The 16,785-nt window shown below is 40.5% G+C and overlaps 1 protein-coding gene across 1 annotated transcript in view; it reads left to right on the top strand.

The window, feature by feature from the left end:
* Positions 1–11,517: 11,517 nt before the first annotated feature.
* PCSK1 (proprotein convertase subtilisin/kexin type 1) overlaps positions 11,518–16,785 on the top strand; it is a 41,328-nt gene continuing 36,060 nt past the window's right edge. Inside the window, 3 exon segments of the mRNA XM_038403293.2 lie at positions 11,518–12,322; positions 14,078–14,087; positions 14,090–14,181. Of these exon segments, the coding sequence (XP_038259221.1) occupies positions 12,152–12,322; positions 14,078–14,087; positions 14,090–14,181 (273 nt within the window). The 5' untranslated portion in view covers positions 11,518–12,151.

Genomic DNA, 16,785 nt, shown 5'->3' with positions numbered 1-16,785 from the left:
TTTGTCTTTAACTGTTGCTGACTTTTATAAATTATTTTATGTAACAGGTTGAGTTGGACTTTTGTCATATTGGACAATTTAGAGTATAGGTCTTTGCACAACAACATTGCCTCGTGCAGTGGGGCCCTGGTCCCTGACTGGGGGTTCTGGACACTGCTTCAATACAAATATTAAGTAATAATTAAATAGTGAAGACACAAACTACTCACCACAGGAATCGGGAAGAAATTTCTCCCTTCCCTCATGTTACACTATTGCACAATTGACTGGGGGCATTATGGGTTTTTTCTTTTTCCCCTGAAGTATCAGTTATAAGCCAGGCTGGGGGCTGGATGCCAGCCTACATGGACAGCTATAGAAAAATTCTGTAGTGTTAGTACTGTATATTGAGAACAAAGAAAGTATAGTTTGCAAAAATGTTATTACATTTATTATCATACAACAAAAAAGCCACAGTAAAAATACTTCCTATTTACATGCATTACCCGTAGCGCTCACTGAAATGTCATCTATTGTGTGTATCTGGCATATATCTAATCAGCAAATCTGGTTGTCATGAATAGCTTTCTTAGAACTATAATTGGTTACCAATGCTGAAACCTTATCTCAAGAAGTGTTTAAAACCTGTGCTCCAATAGTCAGTTATGCTTCAGTAGTTCAAACGACTGTAATTTTCAAGATGGATTTTAATCATTTGATATAAGTCAGCATTTGACTTTTTAGATTAAAGTACACATATAGTCGTTGAAGGCTATATGTTGCTAAATGTTACCTAACAGTACAATTTGAATAATACATGGAGATGGAAATACCATCCTGCGGAGGAGTGAAGTTCACATGCAAGCTTTGCCTATATACAAACTTGCACAGGTTTAGCTATACCAGTGCAAACTCCTGTGTGGACACTCTTATTTCAGTTTTCTGTGGCTTATTTTGGTTTAGTAAATACCTGTTTCTGATCAACATAAACTACACCAAAATAAGTTCAGTTTAAACCAAAATTAGAATTGGTTTAAACTCCAAACAGGAGTTTGCTCCGGTTCAAATAAATTGGTTTAAATTCACACCTTCAAATCATCCACATACAGTTAAATTGGTGCAACCCTACATATGAACAAGTCCTCAGTCTTATTGAAACGGAGCTACCAAATTGGTGGTCAGATATAATGGTCATAGGCATGATATAAGAACTTAGTTAGATGGAAAACACAGCAACATCACAGAAAAAAAAAGTGAAAGACATTCAAGCTTCACTCCATCCACTGAATGAGAAACTAACATGTCCAGCCACCCTCAGAGTAATGACAAATAAAGGAAGTTGTTGTAGGTGACTGAAAGCTACCATGTAGTGATTGGAGTACAGCAGAACTACCATATGGTGATTGCATTACTGTAGTAAAAACTATCTTAAGATAACTCATTCACATTCCCCTGTATCTGTACAGATCTAACAGATTTGTATTAGGCCTGGTGGAAATGACCTTTTTCACAACTGAAAACTTTTGCAAAAAAATGGAATTTTTCATTTTTCATTGATACTTTATTTTTAAATTGAAGACATCTTTGAAATGGTTAATAACATTTTTGTTTACTTAAAGAGGGTTTTCTTGGTAACATTTTTTTTCAATTCCTTTCATTTTTTTCTCAAAGTGTAGTTGTTTTCTATTTGTTTCTTCTCCCTACCTCTTCCCTCTTCCATTACATGTTGCTTATCCTTTATGTGGGGGTTAAGAGGATCTTACTACTAAATACATGAGTGGAAAGCAATATATAAGAAGTATTATTTATTTATTTGGCTTCTCAAAATATTTTGTGCAAAAAATTGCCTTTTTTAAAAATGAAACTTTTCATTGAAAATGGCAGGGAACATCATTTTGAATCTGACATGAAGTTTTCTGCTAGCTTTTTAATCAGTATTTAATCAGTTATTTATCAAAATATTTTTAAAACCATAATTGAATGTATTGAATTTTTAAAATGTTCATAAATGATGTTGATACATACAATATGACATTTCAATTAAAATATTAATAGCTATTGCAAAAAATTTAAATAAAAAAATGGGTTCATTTCAAATCCTGTGAAATGGAAAGAACTTCAAAATTACAATTTTTTTCACATTTCCCCATTTTTTTAACCAGCTCTGTTATTAATCATGAGAAAAGCAAGTGAACCTTCTGCATGGCCTAGCATCTAGAAATCAAACTGTACCTTCTTTTGGCTTTGTTCCTTCCTCACAATAAAGTCACTGCTTTTTGTCAGTTCCCTTTGTGTTTTGCACAGTCCTGCCTGTGCATTTTCCATGCCTTTTGGTTGAATTAACTTGAGACTTTAAATAAACAAAAGTCTACAGGTTGCTAAGAATAAAAAGATGAAGGTTGTTCCCCAACTGCTTCCTGCTTGTATACACGGTATGCAGTGGGTAATGCGTGGTGTCATTAGGCCCATATTCAATTGCATGTGTGGCTGGGAGGGCATGTTTGTGTTTCATTTATTCAGATACTGTTAGACATCCTCAGTGTTCATCTGCAGGAGAACTGAAAATGTGTCATGCGCTATTACACAAGCAAATTTAATGCCCCAAAATAAACATGCACTATTAGTTTGCAGGCAGTAATTGAGGTAAAAACAGGTGTTTTCTATATTCTGTGTGATTGCCTACACATATGGCTTCTTTTATATTAGCCTTCAGTTACTTTGTAGTGTTAACTCCAGCACAAAAAGAAATAGTACTGATTATAAAGAGTGGGATTTAAGAGTGTGCTTTGGTATAGAGCCAAATTAAATCTAAGCAGGATGACCCTTTTAATATTTAACTAATTAAACTAAATGAGCACACAACTTTTGAGCCACCAAATTATGGTTTTTGCCACTGTAGTAATTTAATTTCTTGATTTCACTTAGCAAGTTAAAACTAAATGTAACATCTGGGACAAAAAATCCTGCTTATCTGTTAATTGGTATTAACATTCTATATTCGCACTCTAGAATCAGTAAAAATACAATGGACACCAAAGGCCATTTTAAAACTTTCCCGTAGAAAGTCTTGTTTTTCTTTTGAAACCATTTAGCTCTTCTATGATATCATACTTGCTTTGTAGAATAAGTGACAAGAACCACAGAGTTTATCGTGAGATGCTGTTGATGTTAGTAGCATTCACTTTTTATAACACTTTTTTACAATGAATCTGTCATCTGGTTTAAGATATTCAGACAGGACAATGTTGAAAAGACCAGAAAAGCTTCAGGATCTAACCTAGAGATCTAGTTCATTAGGGAACTACCTAAATGCTCAGGGTGAAAATCGACGTATTGTACAACACAGGCATAAAGCTCCAACTTGCACTACCCTGGTGGTGTTCAGTGCATGCCACTAGGTGCTGAGTTATGAGCGCTTGTAATGGTTACAACTGTCCAAGATTGGTGTAACATTTGTCATCTGACAAAAAAATATTTATTAACTATGGCCCCCTTCTCTACTGCAGTAAGAGCAAGCCTCTATGTCCAAGCCTCTATGTTGGCTGTATGTGTCTGCAGGAGCACCCTTGCATTGATCTGTGCACCCAACTTTTGCTGCCAAATTACATAGTGGTACAGTGCAAAGGATCAGTAATGCCCCCCAAGGATGTGGTCCATTGTCTCTTTATGAATAAATCTTCCCGTGCTAACCACCAAGGTTGTTAACAGTTTATCCATGAGGAAAGAACAATATTTTAGCTTTGTGGATTCTAATTATTGAAATAAGGCCCCTGTGAGCAAATAAAGATGCAGAGTTCCATTCTACATAAGCAGTTGACTCAAATGTATGAAGTTACACCAGAACTGAATTTGCCTTATGTGCTTCACTTTATGACTTTTTTACAAAGAAATGTTGATATGCACATGATTGTTCCTTACAAACAGTATTTCTCCCACCCCAAAACATAAAATGGAGGTGTTCACCTTGAAGATGTTTGATCCTTTCAATACATCTGGGTCAAATTTCAAGTTCTTGTCAAAACCAGAAACAAGGTAAGTTTTACCTGGCTTCGGTTTTCATGATTAAACTTGCATAAATATGATTAGCCCATATTGTGGTGGTATTCTCCAAATTATACAAAGACGAGGGAATTTCATTGATCTATTTGGACTTTCCTCCAAGGTGTTTTGATTATTGATGACTGCTTTCTCATTTTGACAAGTCTCACTGTTTTGCTGCTGTGTCTTAAGTGTCTTTATTATCTTGTATCAATATCTTTGGTAGATGATAGACTGCCATTGATAAGTGTTTGCAGGCTTCTGGATCTGCCAGACCTATCATTTGTGGCAGATTTTGACTGGTGTTTTTGAATGATATCTTGAATGGGAAAGCTTATGGATCAAATTTGCTGCTAGTGTAAACAGGTACAACTTCATCGATGTCAATGGAGTTGAACCCCATGACACTAGCAATGAATTTGACCCGCTGTCTATAGTGTGCGTCACCAATTGCAGTGAGCACATTAAGGAGAAGAGCATAAAGTGCATCAATATATAGAATACATTACCATTCTCAGATTAAATTTGTTCCAGTGTTGAGATCCCACAGAAGGCCCTATGGCGCATATAAGCCATATATTAAGGTGATTGAAATGGTTCCTAGGGGGCCTTGTTCAGGCTTCATCTGCAAAGGGCTGAATTTCAGCCATAATATACAGAGATGCACATACTTTTTTGAGATTTTGTACTTGGTGTTAAAGTACTATTGGTCAAGCCAATAGTGTCTATTAGTGAGTTTATTGTATTTTGCATACTTTTATGGATCATCTGGTTAAATGATGGCTTCTTGTAATTTGGCAACATCCATTTCTTCTTTTCAATTAGCGATCTACAACCAAGACATTATTTCTCATTCACTGATTATTTATTTTCTGCCTCTTCAGAAAATAAAAACAGGAATATGTATATGTGACGTCAAGCCACAGATGGATGCACCAGTTCTGTGGGCACAATTTGAAAATCTGGCCATTTGAATCACTGGAAATCTAGTTTGCTGGGGCGGGGGCGAGGGGGGGAATATAGCTCTTTCAGAGTTAGGAAGGGGGTACTATTATCATTTGTAAGATATATGGAAGATGTATTTTCTGATTGTAACTATTAAGATTTTGTAAGAAAAATTCAATATAGAAAAAAGATAGTTGGCTGCTCTGTGTTCATATGATCTGGAATTAGTATTTCACCTTGGCAGCTTCAAATATTTCTGTTTTCTCAAGTAGCCATGGTGATGACATGCTCTCCATTATAACATTCTTCAAGTGCAAAACATAAATTGCTTCTTCTAAGTGAGACCATTCAGAATTAACAAATAAACAGGGCCTGGTTCTGAGTGGTGCTAAGCACCTATATATCCCAGTGAAGTCAATGGAGGCTGTAGGTGTTTAGCGCCTGTCATAATCAGACCTACTGTATAGTTATTGACACTAGCCAGTTTAGTATATTCAGTCCTTGGTGTTATCAGCACTCACTGCTTCTGTTAGAATATAATGTCTTCATTTTCCTGGACTGCTACCTTAAGGGGCTTTTTGTTGCACTATTAGCTTTGCACTGTGCAGACCTTTCTTAATTGTAGTAATCACCCAAAGCAGTTCCTCGGACTACTTGGATATATATTTGTTTTTTCCTTTGTATCAATACTACAACCTCTCACACAAATTTGCTTTTTGGTTCCTACCCCCCCTCCTCCTGGAATGCAATTTAGGATGTGTTTGTCACTGAACATTTAAACAGTTCAACAGAGGCAGTTTCTGTGTGTGAGTGGTTAAGTTAAAGCTGCGTAAGGGTGCTTCTGATTCACATTACAGCATCTCTATTGCAGGCTGGTCTCAAAACATAGAAGCATGAGTGGAGATTGGAAGATAAGTCTGCAGTTTTGCATTGTTTACTTAATTATGTTCTATCTTTAGCATGTATAATGCATGTGGAAGTTTTGTTGCCCTTTTTGACCCGAGAAGCTAGTCAAATGTTCCAGGCAGCAGTAGAAACTGAGCGAGTCTGTATTCTCTTTGATGAAATCTTGTTCGTTTATCAGGAATGAACAATGTCCTGCTTCTCCAAACGCAGGAGGAACCAAGAACAAAAGGAGCAGTTTCTTAGCTTAAAGCCCCAAGCCTCTTAACCAACAGACCCAAAGCTCTCTCTAGCTTTTTGCAGGATCACACTGTGCTCACAGACTACAGCTTGGCTTTCTTGCTTTTTGCTTTTGTCCTTCTCTCTGTTCTTGTCTGTTCTCAGTTTTTGTGTGTTCCCTTACACGCCCACTCACATGCACCTGGTCACAATACTCAGTGGAAACACCAGCCCACATGGTGCTAGTTTCTGGACAACTCTTTAGGCCTTGTTTTAGGGGTAGTCCCTTCACTGTCTTTTATAACATATAACTTTAAATGAATGATGCATTCACACATCAGTTTGAGCAAGGTTTTAACTCATCCCATAAAAGTATGATAGTATGTCCAGATACCTAGATTTCCCAGGTGGTCTCTGTTCTTGTGCACATGTTTTCTGTAGATGCAGAAATGTACATTCAAATATGTGGTCAGTGCTGAAAATCTGGCCTAGAATCTTAAAAGGCTTATTTGCAGGGACATAGGGAAAAAAAGTAGGGGTGAAATTCTGGTCCCATTGAAGTCAGTGATAGTTTTGCCATTGAGTTTAATAGGGAAAGGATTTCACACACTGGATGAAATGACTATTTTAGTATAATATTTACCTGAGGGTCTTGGAGCAATTTACCAAATGTTAATGAAATATTCCTCAAAACATCCCTGCGAGATAGGCATTTACATGTAGGAAAACTAAAGCACAAAGAAATGAAGTGATTTACTCGGGCAGTTAGACTCAGAACCGAGACAAGAGCCTACGGTCTCCTGCCCAGGGGCCTGATTTTGTATGTTTACACTGAGGTTATACTGCTATACTTCTTTTGACTTCAGTAGCATTACTCCTGATTTATGCCAACTTGAAGATAAAATCAGGGCCAGAGGGTTGAAATCCTGGCCGCACTGAAGGCAACAGAAAAATTCTCATGGACTTCAGTGGAGTCAGGGTTTTGCCCAAAATATTTACATACTACAGTGAGGATGAACATACTAAAAATGTACAGATAAACAAATTCCTAATTTTGCACTTTAACCCTAAGATCTTCCTTTGCCTCAAGGATTTTAATGATTCTTCTTAATTTATGGACTGAAAAATGAGCCTTTTCATTAATCTTTCTCTGTCCAAAGGTCAATTTTATCTTTGCCCACCTCCTATGCCATTCAAGAAACAAGTCTGCTGAAAAATGAAAAGTAATATGGGTTTAAAAAAATCACTTTGTCTTTATGTTAAATTGAAGTTGTGCATTTAGAAATTTTTTTTTAAATTGCTCTGATTGTATATTAGCATATATTTAGCCACAGTATCCCTGGGTGCATCATGGAATAAACACATCTGTCACTCATAAATAGTGCAAAGTCATGAAGCATGAAACAATTATTCTTGGCTTCACCTGATTCTGCTGTACAGGCTATTGCTTTTACATTGCATTATTATTAGACAGGAATATAATGAGCTAAAACCTTCATTTTTATGACATAAGTACATAAAAACGGCCATACTGGATCACACTAAAGGTCCACCTAGCCCAGTATCCTGTCTTCTGACAGTGGCCAATGCCAGGTGCCCCAGAGAGAGTGAACAGAACAGGTAATCGCCAAGTGATCCATCCCGTTGCCCATTCCCAGCTTCTGGCAAACAGAGGCTAGGGACACCATCATTGTTCATCCTGACTAATAGCCATTGACAGACCTATCCTCCATAAAAACCAGGGTCAAGATTTTCAAAACAATCTAAGAGATTTAGACATGCAATCCCATTCATTTTAACTGAGATTATGTAATATGAATTAGAATCACCCTTTTACAGCTTTGACATAATTTCTTACATATAGATACTGCTTTTATCGATTTGTTTAAATATTGAGTGAAAAATTTATCATACAAAGCAATATGAACTTGCAATGTTATAATATTGATAAAAAATGAAATAAATATCTAGGTAGCCCAAGAAACTGCATTGAGCGATTACCACAATTAAGAAGGCCTAGAAAATGCAAGGAAGAGACCTATAATGTAATTGTCCAGGAAACTGAAGAAATCATATTCTTGGCACTGAACACTGATAAAATCAAGGAATGATTAAAATGACTTAAAATTAATGGAAGATTTGTCCTAATCTCGTAATTGGCTTTGAAAATCTCAAACTAGGTTACCATACTTCAGTAAATATGAGTATTCAAAATTAGCAGCACTAAATTCAAATATGAGTACCATTATGTTAATTGCTGTTCTATTTTAGCCTGTCTAGTCCAGTGCCTGTCAACCTTTCCAGACTACTGTCCCCCTTTCAGGAGTCTGATTTGTCTTGTGTACCCGCAAATTACACTTCTCCTAAAAACTACTTGCGTACAAAACCAGACATAAAAATACAAAAGTGTCACAGTACACTATTACTGGAAATTTGCTTACTTTCTCATATTTACTATATAATTATAAAATAAATCAATTGGATTATAAATATTGTACTTGCATTTTAGTGTATAGAGCAGTACAAACACGTTGTTGTCTATATGAAATTTTAGTTTGCACTGACTGCACTAGATGTATTTTATGTAGCCTGTTATAAAACTAGGCAAATATCTAGATGAGTTGATGTACCCTCTGGAAGACCTCTGTGTACCTCCAGGAGTACACATACCCCTGGTTGAGAACCACTGGTCTAGTCTATTACTTACATCATCCTTCTTTTTCTCTTGGCCTCTCTAAACCTCTTAGCTTCTATAATCTTACTACTTCTGTCTCCTGTAAATGTGGTTAGTCTTTCTTGCCAGAATCTTTTGTCCTCTGACCACCTCAACCATTTTCTGTGCCTTTTGACTTCCTGCCTCATTTGTTTGGCACTTCAGCTGAGGAGCACAGGTCTGCCAAATGATTGACTACAGCTATCATAAGGCATTCAGACACCATAGTAATGGGCATGGTTTAAGAACCTGAATAAAGCAGAACACAAAACTACTCTCCCATGGCACTTCTCTGAAGTTTAAAAGCAGCTTGTTTTTTCTTTGTAAAGAGTTCTGGTGATTGCAGGGTTGTCCAGCATTACTTTCTCTTCTACCAGACCTCACCCCCACTGGTGCTTCAACTACCTTTGTCAGATTTATTTTGTATTAGGAAACTAAGAATACAATTCCATTCTTGGAGCTGCATGGCAGATCTCCACTTGATTCTAGAGTGTCTGTCTAATCAATTTTTATCTAGATATTTATTCTGAACTCATCACCATAGAATATGAGCACCTTGGTATCTGATTTCATTACATGTAGGAAGAACAGTATATCAGACTAGAGACTACGTTTGGATCTGAGAGGAGGATTTTGCCCAAAGGGAGAAGCTGTTTACTGCTCTTACATTTTAGGTGGCCCCTATGAAATAGAATAGACATGCTGGTCAGGCTGAGGAACAGTGCCAGGAAAACTACATCTGTGCCATGATGTTGACGTTTAAAAACAGCTTTTTAATTTCTGTGTGCTGCATATCATTGACTGACTTGACATCAGTGGGAGCCATGAAATTGAATGAGGGCCAAATTTGATCTTTACACCATAATGTCTCTGAGAGGGTAAGTAGGCCATGTAAGCTATAGCATACAATGTTAACATTTCTTATAGCATGATTGCACTTTTTCTTTTTTCTTTTCTCAGACCTTTTTCTTAACTTTATATTTGTATGCACTATATGTAATGACAGGCCAAATTTGGAACATCATGGGAAGAGTGCGGTTGAGGTTGGGTGGTGGGCAACAGCATGGCAAATGTATGTACAAATGCCATGTTCAGCTACATCCCTGGAAGGAGTATTCAGGTAAATTGTCTATTCTTTATAAAAATAAACTGGGAACATTAAGCAACCCCACATGTAGTTTTTCAACTACAAAACCAAACTGACCAACTGTTTAGGACAGATGGGTAATGTCAGGCAAAGCAAGCGTAGTGACTAGTCTTCAGGAGGGTTTCTAAGCTGTGGGAAGAGGGAAGAGAATGAAATGGCAGCAGAAGAGCTAAATAAAATATAAAGGGGGGGAAATTATGAGCAGATAATAAAATGATATATTTATTTAATTTTCTGTTCTTAACAAATGTCAGCATTGCTGGGGAACAGAACCATGCCATGATATGGCAATATAATATTTTAATTCTTTAAAAATTAACAATGATACTTTATTTTAAAGATCCCTAGCACATAATCAGACTGGGGAGAAGCGCAGATTAATGCATACCTGTGGTGCGATGGAAATATCAGGGGACATTGTGCATTAATCAAGCATTACTGCATAATAGGTTTTGTCTTGTTAGCTTAATTGAAAAATGTTTTACTCTTCCAGCTCTTTCCTTTTATTGCTTCTGTCTTGAGCACAGCTCTTCCCAAGGATGGCTAGCAGCTAAAAAAAAAAACAAACCCCACAATGTAAAGGTTTTGTTTTTAATCAAATGATAAAATCTTTACTCATTTCCAGTTTTAGTACAGGATGAATCTTAGCGTTTGTGGGAAAAAACAGCAACCGTATGTTCATCTTGAGGTACTGCCAGGAGTCTGCCAACGCACTTGCCTCACAGTTCAATTACTGCCTTATTAAAAAAGAAGTTGGATCTAAAGCCAGTGCCAAGCGGAGCGGAGATTCACGGCCGAGAGGGCATGAGACTATCCAGATGCACAGCTCAATCAGATGCAGCCGCTAGTCGCTGTCCATCCCAGCCATGCTGAAATGTGCCATACTTTGGACTGCATTTGAGCAAACCTGCACTTAGACACAGAAGGAATCTATAGTACTCTGCGTCTTCCCTGTCTCAAGCTGTTTTAACTGCATGTTTACTTCTAAGCCCTTAGGATAATTGTTCTTCATCCTGACGTACTGAAAAAGATTGTACTAATAGAGAGGGGAAATAAAAAATAAACCCCTTACGATTCTGAACGCTTTGTACTGTGCTAAATATCATTACTGGGAAGACGTGTAATTAAATATGCACTGCTTCCCATTTACCTTCGTGATTAAAATTTGGCTTTGAAATACTTTTTCCCAGGGGTAACGTCAAATATTTAGGATGTGCCTCTAACTCAGTGTCCCGTCGACCTTTCCCCCAGAAAACAGCTCTTCCCGTTTAAACAGAGCAAGAAATCGAACCGGTTTCGGATGTCTATCCTTTATCTCCATCTGCGAGCATGTGGGAGGCAATGTTATTCTGCGCGCAGCACACACTGTAATTGACACTGTCCCGCCTGTTCCCACCGCCGTGATTTTTCAGACCCCTAGTTTGAAAGTCCCCCGGGAGTAAGGAGGTAAACTAAAGTTGGCGCATTAGAAACCTGCACGTCCCTTTGCTGCCAGGGGAGCTGGAGCGGCTTTAGACGAGGTTAGCGCTAGCTGTTTATCTCTTGGACAGCACCTCTTTACAAGTCATCTGCTGGGGCAGTGCAAGCATTTTCCCAGGGCGGTTGGAGCCGGTCTGTGAGCTGCGTCGGGCATTAATTCGTGCCTTCTGCAGGTTAGAGCAGCCACCTCCTGGAAGAGCAGCCTAAAGCCCCCTGATAAGAAAAGGCACAACACTGTTTGCTCGTGCCATGCACTTGACGGAGAGCTTATCTCTGGCAGCGCCTAGGGAAGCTGTTAATGGTGGAGGATGTGTGTGGGCAGGGGGAGAAGGGTTCAGCTCCTAGCAGAGGGGTTGGCTGGGTTTTATTTTTCCTCCTCTTATTTGAATGTGCGTCCGTCCCTCCGGCTTGTTTTAGCAACCCCCCCTCCCCGCTTGGGAATAACCCGCTCGCTCCGGGGCCAGCTAGATTTGACGTCAGGCTGGCGTTCGTAGTTTTGACGTGTAAACACTCGGCTCCAGCCCGGCGCGGGAGAGGCTTTGGGCGCCGAGCGTTCAGCCCCGAGCCAGAGCCGCGGCGCGCTTGGCGGGGAGACGCTGCGCCCTCCAGCCTGCCGGGTGGCCGCATAGCAACCGGGAGCGAACGGGCTGCAGCCCGGAGCGATCGATCCGCCGCCTGGTCTCCCCCCTCCCGGCGTTTCTTTGAGTTCCCGCGTCCCTCGCCGGGCCATGGACGGGAGGCGCCGGGTGGCTCTGGCTCTCCTCTGCGCCTGGTGCGCGGCTGCCAGCCTGGCCGGCGCGGGGAAGCAGTTCCTCAATGAATGGGCGGCGGAGATCCCGGGCGGTCCGGCGGCGGCCCAGGCCATAGCGGAGGAGCTGGAGTACGAGCTGCTGGGCCAGGTAAGGGGCAGCCGGCGGGTAACTTTCGGACGCCTCTGCCCGGGTAGCCCCGAGCGCCCCCCAGTCCCAGCGCCGGGCTCCTGGGGAGGGAAGGCGATGGCGGGCGCCGGTCCAGTTAGCTGCGGCGGGCCCGGGGTTGCTCGGGGGGCTGCGCGCAGAGGCGCAAGGCGGCAGGGCCGGTGCCCGGGGGCGAGGAGTGCCCGCCTCGGGGCTGCCTTGAAACTCGCGCCCCGAGGGGAGTGTTTGCAGCTCCGAGCCCTCTCGCGCCCGCGCCCGCGCCCGCGCCAGGGAGGTGGGTCCAATATGGCAGCACCGCGTTCAGCGAGTGTCTGGTGCGAGTGGCCCGCGGCTGCCAGCCCTCGGCGCTGGGCGCGGGACTCGCAGTGGCAGCGGGCGAGCCGGCAGACCGATGCCCGCGGCCCGCCAGCTCCCCCGGCAGGGAACGGAGCCCTGTTAACTTTGCTTCACCCGGGAGTTGGTGCTTCCCTCCCCCGCGTTACCGAGGACGATGCCGTAGCCCGTATCTAGCCCCCAGCGGACAGCGAGCCCTCGCCTGCCTCGTGCAAAGCCAGGGGGTCCCGCCCCGGCCCCCGCCCCGGGCTCTCTGATTAGGCAAACTTCTGGCTCTGCAGTCGGGGCGGGGGCCCTCTGTCGGCGCGGGCTCGCCCTCGCCGAGCTCGCCCTCGCGCGCCGCGTTGCTCCTCGTGCGCTGGGGACGCCGTGATGTCAGCGTTGTCAGGGATGCGTAGCTGCCTTGACGTCACAGCATCCTTGCTGCTCCGCTTCCTCTGCAGCTCCGGCCCCCTGGGTCGTGCTGCTCCGGCCAGTGAGACGGGCGGCGTTAGGAAGCAAACCACCGGGCAAGGGTTAAAAAAGCCTGTATCTAAGGAACCCAAGTAGGAGAGCGGATGCTGAAGATACAGAGGCTGGGGACCCAGGTCTAAAATCCATCTTTCCTCTTCCAGTCCCCCATTTGCTAGCACCACACAGTTTTCCCAAACGGTGTCTTGCCCCGCTGATTGTCAGGCAGGCCCTCTCCATCAAAGAAGTTTATCCTTTCCTAAAACAAACTATAGTAGTATGTATAATAGTAGGTCCATGATTATGGCCTGGACCTGGTCCCTTTGAAGACAATGGCATAACTGCCACTGATTTGAGTAGGATATGGCTGGATATGTGTATTACTCCCAATGTGTCATATGGAAATATAGATTTCATAGCTGTAAACAATAAACTGGGATAGAGAACCCCATCAGCCTAGTTTGCATGCACAAGGAGCTCATATTTGCATACTCACGGGCTACACATTTGCATACTCCTAGAAAATATACATTCTCTTATTCAATCCCATCAGCATCCTAAAGAGATGCTGCAGGCAGTAGCATGTGCCCTGGTCAGAAATAAAACCTTGTTCCCAAAATGTAATTTAATTAAGATATGTCAAAATAGGGACCAAGTTTTACTTTAATTTATACCAGTGTAAATTAAAAGTAACTACTTTAGCTTCAGCTTTAGCTTGGACTGTGCCTCTTGTTTTCCCAACTAAATAACGTCAAATAACACACAGCTTTTGTTAGTGATCAACACCTTAGCTTGGAGAGAATTCTATTTTAGAATAAAAATATTATAAACTGTACATTTATTCTAGTTTTCACTCATTTGAAGATGGACTCTAATTCTGACAAGTTATGAATGTTGATATTTGTTTGCAATGGAGAAATATCTGGCAGTATGTAAAATTTCTTTGTTTTATAGATTGGATCACTCGAAATCACTATCTATTCACACACAGAAGCCATCCAAGAAGATCTCGAAGAAGTGCCATTCATATCACTAAGAGACTCTCCGATGATCATCGTGTAAGTGTCGCATTTACCCTTTCTGATATCCAGCATCCATGTTGTCAGCTTATTGCTCGACTTGTAATGTGGTCACAGACACATTTTGCAAGTCTAATATATTCTTCCATCCATACTCGAGTGGAGTAGTACATTATTCCATGAACAGTCCCATTGACTTCAAGGAGTAAGGCACTAGTCAATGTCTGTAAGACTGGCAAAATCTGGCCCTAAACTGCCGTGTATTTTTCTGCAAATTGCTCTTTTATAATTCCAGACCTGCAGTAGTTCTGGATTGAAATGCTTATGTGTGGTTGGTGAAAATACATACAAAGAACTTCAGGGCTTGATCGAAAATCTGTTGAAGTAAATGGTAGTCTTTCCATTGACTTCAGAGGGCTTGACTGAAAGCTCATTCTGTGCTATTTCTAGGAATCTAGGTCTAGTTCATTGTGCTTATATATATAGAAAAAATTAGAAAAAAGTGCTGAGAGTCTGCTGCAATACCATTTCAATAACGAGCGGGTCCAATTAACATTTAAAAAGGGCCTGTTACAGGGCCAGTCTTTCAGTATTGGGCACTCCAAAACTCTACGGAAATCAGACAGTTGAAACCTCAAGAGGAGTTTGATTTTGTAGGGTCTTAGTGACACCGGTGAAACAGATCCTCCATTATCTAATTTTGTGGATGATAAGGTGGTGGCTGCTCTTTAAACACACCAGGTAACTGGTAGTTTTGCAGTAACGAAAGCCTAGCTTAAACGTTAGGAAATTTCCTAAATTTTAAAACTACATCTAGTGGAACACCAAAAATCTAAATCTAAACTTCTTATTAATATTTAGAGATCCAGTTGTGAAAAAACATTTAATCATTTAAGAACAAAAATATTAAGTGACAGTTACTCAGAGAAAAAAATTAGACGGTGAGCTTTTGGTTAGGAGGCAACTTCAATATGAGAAGCTAGTCACAGATAGAAAAATGGGTTAGAATATACTTTGGTCTGCTTGCTCTGTTTCAAAAGTCACACTTCCCCTTGTGTCTTACTGCTAGCATTTCCTTTGATAATGGAGATAGGTGGCAAGCTGAAAAAATGTGAACATTCTAAATTTGGAGATGTGTATATCCAGGATCGGGGTTTTGGCTGATTGTAATAAGGGTTGCATTTCCAAATTCACAATCCAGATCTGGCTTCACATTTTCAACACCCTGATAATACCAAGTTGATCAGAAACAGAGTTTAGGTTAGTTCTCATCCATTTGATCAGTTACATTTAATTTATCCATTACTGGGGAAATACCACCAATTTTGTTTATAGTATATTTCTCTGCTATAACACAGAGAGTGGGGGCAATTGTGTGACTGACTTTGATGACAATCATTATTGCATATTTATCTATCGAAGTAAAGAATAGAGGGCTTTGAATGCTGCAGGTGACATTTGCAAAATCATCTCCAATTTGCTTTTATTTACCATCTAGTATTCAGATAAGCTATTTGAAAGAGGAGACGTAATTATGTAAGTATATACAGAAAACAGAAAAGCAATGCTGTAATGTTCTACAGGTTATACATAGACATACTCTCTAAAGGTCTATACCTGTTCAGAGCAGCCCTCTTAAAGAATTAAATACATTGTTAAAAGACAGTGGATAGAATCCTGCCTTTAGCTAGGTTGGCATTCCATTTACTTTAGTAGGCTGTGTGGGTGTAAATTAAGGAAACTTTTGGCCATAGGATTGAGAATATTAATTTGTTTTATCGAATGCAGTAAGTAAGGTCCTGGAGCTATGCCTCTTTGTAACTCTGCCCAGCTTTTAAAGTAAAATTGTGTAATGCTTTTAACTGTTTAAATGTGTAATTTTTGGTCCCTAACTTCTTCCAATATTCCGACTAGTTAAAGAAATCCTTTTCTATCAACAACATTTACATCATATTCAAGGGATAATTTAACTATTCTGTATATCAATGGCTGTTTGGCTCCCAATGGGTTAGTACAGAGCCTTGTTTCTCTCTATAGATTGACAGTTTGAATCAAGCCCAACTACATAGTGACAAAAATTTGGCTTGTTTAGACTGTGTTTTTCACTGATATATGAGTTTGGTGATCTCGGCTCATTTCCCAGAGGGCAGTTGTCATCGTCACAAAAATGATGAGCACAGCTGACATTAATTGTTAACAAGCATTAACTGACAAAGAGGCCAAGCACTGAATGGACATGGAGGAGAGTGAAGGATTACTGTCCTTACTTATGTAGAAGTGGTCCTCCTGCACATTGATGGGGGAGTAGTAGAATATTTCTTGCACTAATATTGTCCATGCTATTCCGGTTAAGTGGATAAGGAAGGACTACAGTCTCCAGGGCTGTCACCTCAGCACATTTTTGCACTAAATGTACACAAAGTAGGAAAATCTATATTGTGAAATGTATTCTCAAATTACATACGTGCAGCGGTCTCAGTTTTTTTAAACTATATTCTCTTATTTGGATGCTTTTCATTAACTTTCCTTATGTGAAATACATTTAAACATATCAATATAACTATTCATTAAATTAGATTTTCATACTCACTATTGTGACATATCCTGTGACGATGTGTAAAGCAAAAGTCTGAGAGCACAGCC

This window comes from Dermochelys coriacea, chromosome 5 (genome assembly GCF_009764565.3).
Source record: "Dermochelys coriacea isolate rDerCor1 chromosome 5, rDerCor1.pri.v4, whole genome shotgun sequence".
Lineage (NCBI taxonomy): Eukaryota > Metazoa > Chordata > Testudines > Dermochelyidae > Dermochelys > Dermochelys coriacea.
Note: the sequence above shows the minus strand (reverse complement) of the source record. Positions and strands in the feature narration are given on the sequence as shown.